This window comes from Notamacropus eugenii, chromosome 7, assembly GCF_028372415.1.
Source record: "Notamacropus eugenii isolate mMacEug1 chromosome 7, mMacEug1.pri_v2, whole genome shotgun sequence".
NCBI lineage: Eukaryota > Metazoa > Chordata > Mammalia > Diprotodontia > Macropodidae > Notamacropus > Notamacropus eugenii.
The window spans coordinates 82,871,937-82,877,936 of record NC_092878.1 but is presented as its reverse complement, the minus strand read 5'-3'; the positions used below and the strand labels follow the sequence as shown (position 1 = coordinate 82,877,936).

The 6,000-nt window shown below is 38.6% G+C and overlaps 1 protein-coding gene across 1 annotated transcript; it reads left to right on the top strand.

Moving 5' to 3' along the window:
* Positions 1-3,466: 3,466 nt before the first annotated feature.
* On the top strand, positions 3,467-4,686 carry LOC140514366 (actin, cytoplasmic 1). Its single transcript, XM_072624607.1, has one exon. The coding sequence runs from the start codon at positions 3,558-3,560 to the stop codon at positions 4,683-4,685; it is 1,128 nt and encodes a 375-aa protein (XP_072480708.1). The 5' UTR covers positions 3,467-3,557; the 3' UTR covers position 4,686.
* Positions 4,687-6,000: the final 1,314 nt, after the last annotated feature.

The following is a 6,000-nucleotide window of genomic DNA, read 5'->3' as shown; positions in this document are numbered from 1 at the left end:
ATGACAAGCAGGATGATTTCAGAAAAACTGAGATAGATTTACAAGAACAGATGCAAAGTGAAGTGAACAGAACCAGAATGTTGTATACAATAACAGTAAAGTTATACAATGAAGAACTGTGAATGATTTAGCTATTCTCAGCAATAGAATGATCCAAGATAATCCCAAAGGACTAATGATGAAACACATTATCAGTCTGCAGAGAAAGAACTGATATTATTTGAATATAGACTCAAACTTGCTATTTTTCATTTTCTTTCATTCCTTTCCTTTTATTCGAGTCTTCTTGTACAAAATGATTAATATGCAACTGTTTTATATGATTTCATGTATATAACCTATATCTGATAGATAGCTTACTGTCTCAGAGAAGGGGAATGGGAAGGAGGGAAGGATAGAATTTGGAATTCAAAACAAAAAAAAAGCAAATGTTAAAAAATTGTTTTAATTTGTAATTGGGGAAAAATAAAACATATACATAATTTTTGATAATAACCACAACCCTAAAACAAGTGTTATTCTAATAAATCTGTGTGAAGTTTGAAAAATCCAGGGCCATAGAGAAGAATTCAAGTTTTAAAGCTAAACATGCATGTACTGTATCTAGAGTCAAGAGCGGAAAGATGCCTGTGAGTAAAAAAAAGACCTGCTTTCAACCTACTTTCCATCAGGAATATGGATTCATTCAACATTTGTCAAATATATATTATGTACAATGTACTGTGCTGGGCCCCAGTGGAAATAACAATAATAAATAGAACACATAAGCACATCCAGAAAGAACTTACTTAAAGAACTTATATTAGGAACATGATAATAGAGTGAGAAAGAACAAAGTCTTACTCTGAAGGGAGGAACAATTATTTCCACCTAAAAGATTTAGGGGTGGAGTGGGGCGAGTTATTGGGAAGGAAATACAGTTTGAACTGAGCTTTGAAAGCTGGGTAAGATTTCTGTTGATGGAAATAAACAGACATGCATAGGATTACAACTGAAGGAAGATAGGAAAGACAGGCTAAAGTAGACAGGAGCAAAAGCCCAGGCCTGTAGTTTCATTAGAGATTTATTCATATATGCTGTCAAATTAGTTGCTTCCATCTATGTTTAAATAGAGAATCACTCTTCTTATGAATTTCAGTTTGTTGTGTTTTTTAATGTAAACACTTGCAACCTAGCGTTTTTCTGTATATCAGCCACCCTATGTAGACTATAGGTGAAAAGATTACTGGAAGCTAAAAGTAATCTGGGTTGCAACTGTTTTAACAATCCAGTGAAAAGGTCTTGGTTCTAGATAATTACTGTGATTTACACAGCACCTTAAGTATACTTGGTTGCACTTTATAAGCCAGATATTACAGGATAGGAGGCAAGCAAATGCCGGATGTTATCAATAACATCTTTCTGTTATCATTCAGCTATATCCTCATCCTTGAGATCTGAATAAGATGGTGTTTTAGGCATGGTGTTTATTTTCTAACTGAAACTTACATGGAAACAAAGAAACTATAAGGTATATTTCAATGCCTAAAAAAAGAGTTTATGTTCTCATAGAAAATAAAATTACAGTATATGTACTGAGACCAGAGAACAGATGGTTAAGAAAAGATTTTTTAAACAGATAAAGAGAGTTTTATTTATGCCCTGAGGAAATCAAAGACAGAAAGAAAGATCCTTCAATTCTGATTACATTAAATTAAAAAGATTTTGCACAAACAAAGCCAATGCAACCAAGATTAGAAGGGAAGCAGAAAGCTGGGAAACAAATTTTACAGTCAGCGTCTCTGATAAAATCCTCATTTCTCAAATATATAGAGAACTGAGTCAAATTTATAAAGATATGAGTTATTCCCCAATTGATAAATGGTCAAAGGATATGAAAGGCAGTTTTCAGATGAAGAAATTAAAGTTATCTATAGTCATATGAAAAAATGCTCTCAATTACTATTGATTAGAGAAATGCAAATCAAAACAACTCTGAGGTATTACATCATACCTATCAGATTTGCTAATACAACAAAAAGGAAAAATGATAAATGTTGGAGAAGATATGGAAAAATTGAAACACTAATGTGTTATTGGTGGAGTTGTGAACTGATCCAACCATTCTGGAGAGCAATTTGGAACTATGCGAAAAGAGCTATAAAACTGTGCATACCCTTTGATCCAGCAATACTACTACTAGGTCTGCATCCCAAAGAGATCATAAAAAAGGAAAAAGGACTCACATGTACAAAAATATTTATAATAGTTCTTTTTATGGTGGCAAAGAATTGGAAATTGAGGCCATTTTGTGTTTACATAAAAAAAAAAAAACACAGCAGGGGAATGGCTGAACAAGTTATAGTGTATGAATATAATGGAATACTTTTATTCCATAAGAAATGATGAAGAGGTGGACTTCATAAAAACCTGGAGAGATTTACATGAACTGAGGTTGAGTGAAGTGAGTGAATAAAATCAGAAGAACATACACTTTAACGGTAACATTGTGCAAGGATCAGTTTTGATATACTTAGCTCTTCTCAGCAATACAAGGATCAACAAGGACAACTCCAAAAGACTCATGATGGAAAATGTTATCTACATCCAGAGAAAGAACTATGAAGTCTGAATGTAGATAGAAGCAGATTATTTTCTCTTTTTTTATTTCTGGTGGTTTTTCCCTCTTGTTCTGATACTTCTTTCACAACATGACAAATGTGAAAATATGTTTAATATGATTATACATGTATAGACTATATCAAATTACATATCATCTTGGGAAAGGAGGAGGAGAGAGAGGCAAGAAAATTTAGAACTCAAAATCTTCTAGAAGTAAATATTGAAAACTAAAAATAAATAAATTTTCAAAAAGAAAAAAAGGCTCTTTTACACCAAAATATTTGTAGCATCATATTTTGGTATAACAAAGTACTAGAAACAAAATATATACCCATCAATTTGGAAACAGTCAAAGAAATTGGTGTGTGTGTGTATGAATATATGTATCTATATGTATATATGTGTATATATACATGTATATATGTATTCTATATATAATGTGTTTATATATGTGTGTGTAAATATGTGTTTATATGAATGAATATATATGTGTGTGTATATATATAGAGAGAGAGACAGACAGACAGACAGACAGACAGAGAGACAGAGAGAGAGAGACAGACAGACAGAGACAGAGAGACAGAGAGAGAGAAAGAGGCAGAGAGACAACCCTAACTTCTAACTTCTGAAAGCCAGGTGAGTTACATTTCACCATTCCCTCAGGGTTCTCTAGTACTTTTATGGGAATTGGTTTTGGGGGGACTGCCTAACCTTTCTGCCATTCATTTCATTTCCCTCCAATCCTATTTCCACAAATTTAGGGGACGCTAGCTCTCCAATTCCATTTAATTACTAAGCCAGTAGTAAGAATGAATATACAGGTAGTAGCTGTGAGCTCTCCCACCCAGCGTGCACTCGCCCTCCCACCCAGCGTGCACTCGCCCTCCCCTGCCTCCAGGTGCGGTACCACCTCCTCTCTCTCTTAAGGGTTTAAACTTGCCACTTCCAAGTTCGCCATGGATGATGACATTGCTGCTCTAGTTGTTGACAATGGCTCTGGCATGTGCAAAGCTGGCTTTGCCGGAGATGACGCCCCTCGGGCCGTCTTCCCCTCCATTGTTGGGCGCCCCAGACATCAGGGTGTGATGGTGGGTATGGGCCAGAAAGACAGCTACGTGGGGGATGAGGCTCAGAGCAAGAGAGGTATTCTGACCCTGAAGTACCCCATCGAACATGGTATTGTCACCAACTGGGATGACATGGAGAAGATCTGGCATCATACTTTCTACAATGAGCTCCGTGTGGCCCCTGAGGAGCACCCTGTGCTGCTCACAGAAGCCCCCCTGAACCCCAAAGCCAACAGAGAGAAGATGACTCAGATTATGTTTGAGACCTTCAACACCCCAGCCATGTACGTTGCCATCCAGGCTGTTCTGTCCCTGTATGCCTCTGGTCGTACCACTGGTATTGTGATGGACTCCGGTGATGGTGTGACCCACACTGTGCCCATCTATGAAGGTTATGCCCTTCCCCATGCCATCCTCCGTCTGGATCTGGCTGGCCGTGATCTGACGGACTACCTCATGAAGATCCTGACCGAGAGAGGGTACAGTTTCACTACCACAGCTGAGAGGGAAATCGTGCGTGACATCAAGGAGAAGCTGTGTTACGTCGCCCTAGACTTTGAGCAGGAGATGGCTACTGCTGCATCTAGCTCCTCTCTGGAAAAGAGCTACGAGCTCCCTGATGGTCAGGTTATCACCATTGGCAACGAGAGGTTCCGGTGCCCAGAAGCTCTTTTCCAGCCATCTTTCTTAGGTATGGAATCCTGTGGAATCCACGAAACTACCTTCAACTCTATCATGAAGTGTGATGTTGACATCCGTAAGGATTTGTATGCCAATACCGTATTGTCTGGTGGTACCACCATGTACCCAGGCATTGCCGACAGGATGCAGAAGGAGATTACAGCCCTAGCTCCCAGCACAATGAAAATCAAGATCATTGCCCCACCTGAGCGCAAATATTCTGTCTGGATTGGAGGCTCCATCCTGGCGTCTCTTTCCACCTTCCAGCAGATGTGGATCAGCAAACAGGAGTATGATGAATCTGGGCCCTCCATTGTTCACCGCAAATGCTTCTAAATGGACTGTGTGTTTTTTGATTTTTTTTTATTTATTTTTTTTTTGTCAAAAGGGTGTGACATGATAATTGCCCAAAAAAAGAGATGAGATTGGCATGGCTTTATTTGTTTTTTTTGTTTTGTTTTGTTTGTTTTTGGCGCTTGACTCAGGATTTAAAAACTGGAACGGTGAAGGTGATGAGCAGTCTAAGTACGTTGGAGGCAAACATCCCCAAAGTTCTACAGTGCGTCTTCAGGACTCTTGATTGTACATTTATGTTTTTTTTTAATAGTCATTCCAAATATTGTATAATGCATTGTTACAGAGAAATTAGTTCTGTAATGAGCTGAGTAACAAATCCAGATGGGGAGAGGGGGAGGGGGGAGGTACTAGTATTGCTTTACATGTAAATTAATGTAATCCTTTAAAAAAAACTTTTTGTATCTTCCGCCTTAATACTTGTTCCTTTTTTTTTTTAAATTGTCAGCCATATTGAATGGCCCCCTAAATTCCCTCCCTGCCTCCAACATAGATGTGAATGAAGACAAGACTTCACAGTCTCCCTGCGAGTTTTATGAGATTGGTGCCAGTACTTGGGGGAGGGGAGGAGCTTTACCTGTACACTGACTTAAGACCAGTTCAAACAAAAGTGCACACGTTAAAGAAAAAAAAAATGAATATACAAACATCCTCCCAATCACTTTGAGGGTATAATCTCTGTACCCAGTCAATTTGTAGAGAAAGGAGGGGGATTAGGTTCACAGTTTAGCTCAGTTCCTATGTAGCACAGTCCCAAAGCTTAATCTTGGGATAGAATACCAGATATGTTGGCTTGTCAGGTCTTCCCTGATAGGCTGGTAGCAATATCCAACCTGGAATCCTGCCTCCAAGGTCATCATGGCTTTATTCCAGGTCCAGGAATACTGCCTGTACCTAGAACTGGAAAGGACAAATGAAATTGATCAGAATAAAACCACAGGCCTGTTTCTCAAGGTCACAGGACCTAAAAGGAGAACAGAAGAAGGTGGTCTTTCCCTTAACAAGCTTAGTTCATGGTGCCTATGCTGGACAGGAACACTGACCTTCACCTTTTTTGGGTACAGCTGGAAAAAGACAGAGAGATAGACTGCCCTAGTCTGGTTACGTTAAAGATGCAGCCATGGAGTCTGTTCCCATCCATGTGTCAAAGGAATAGCTGAATGCCTTCTCCCAGAAGCAGGAGTCTGGCATCTGTCACTTAGGTACCTCCATGTATGGTGATCCAGGCACATAAGAAGCATATTTCTGTATCTCTATTATAGACAAATGTAATGGAATATTATTGTGCTGTAAGAAA

What these genes read in the sequence shown, in the direction of transcription:
- LOC140514366 (XM_072624607.1), top strand. Translation starts at nt 3,558, where the DNA reads ATGGATGATGACATTGCTGCTCTAGTTGTTGACAATGGCTCTGGCATG.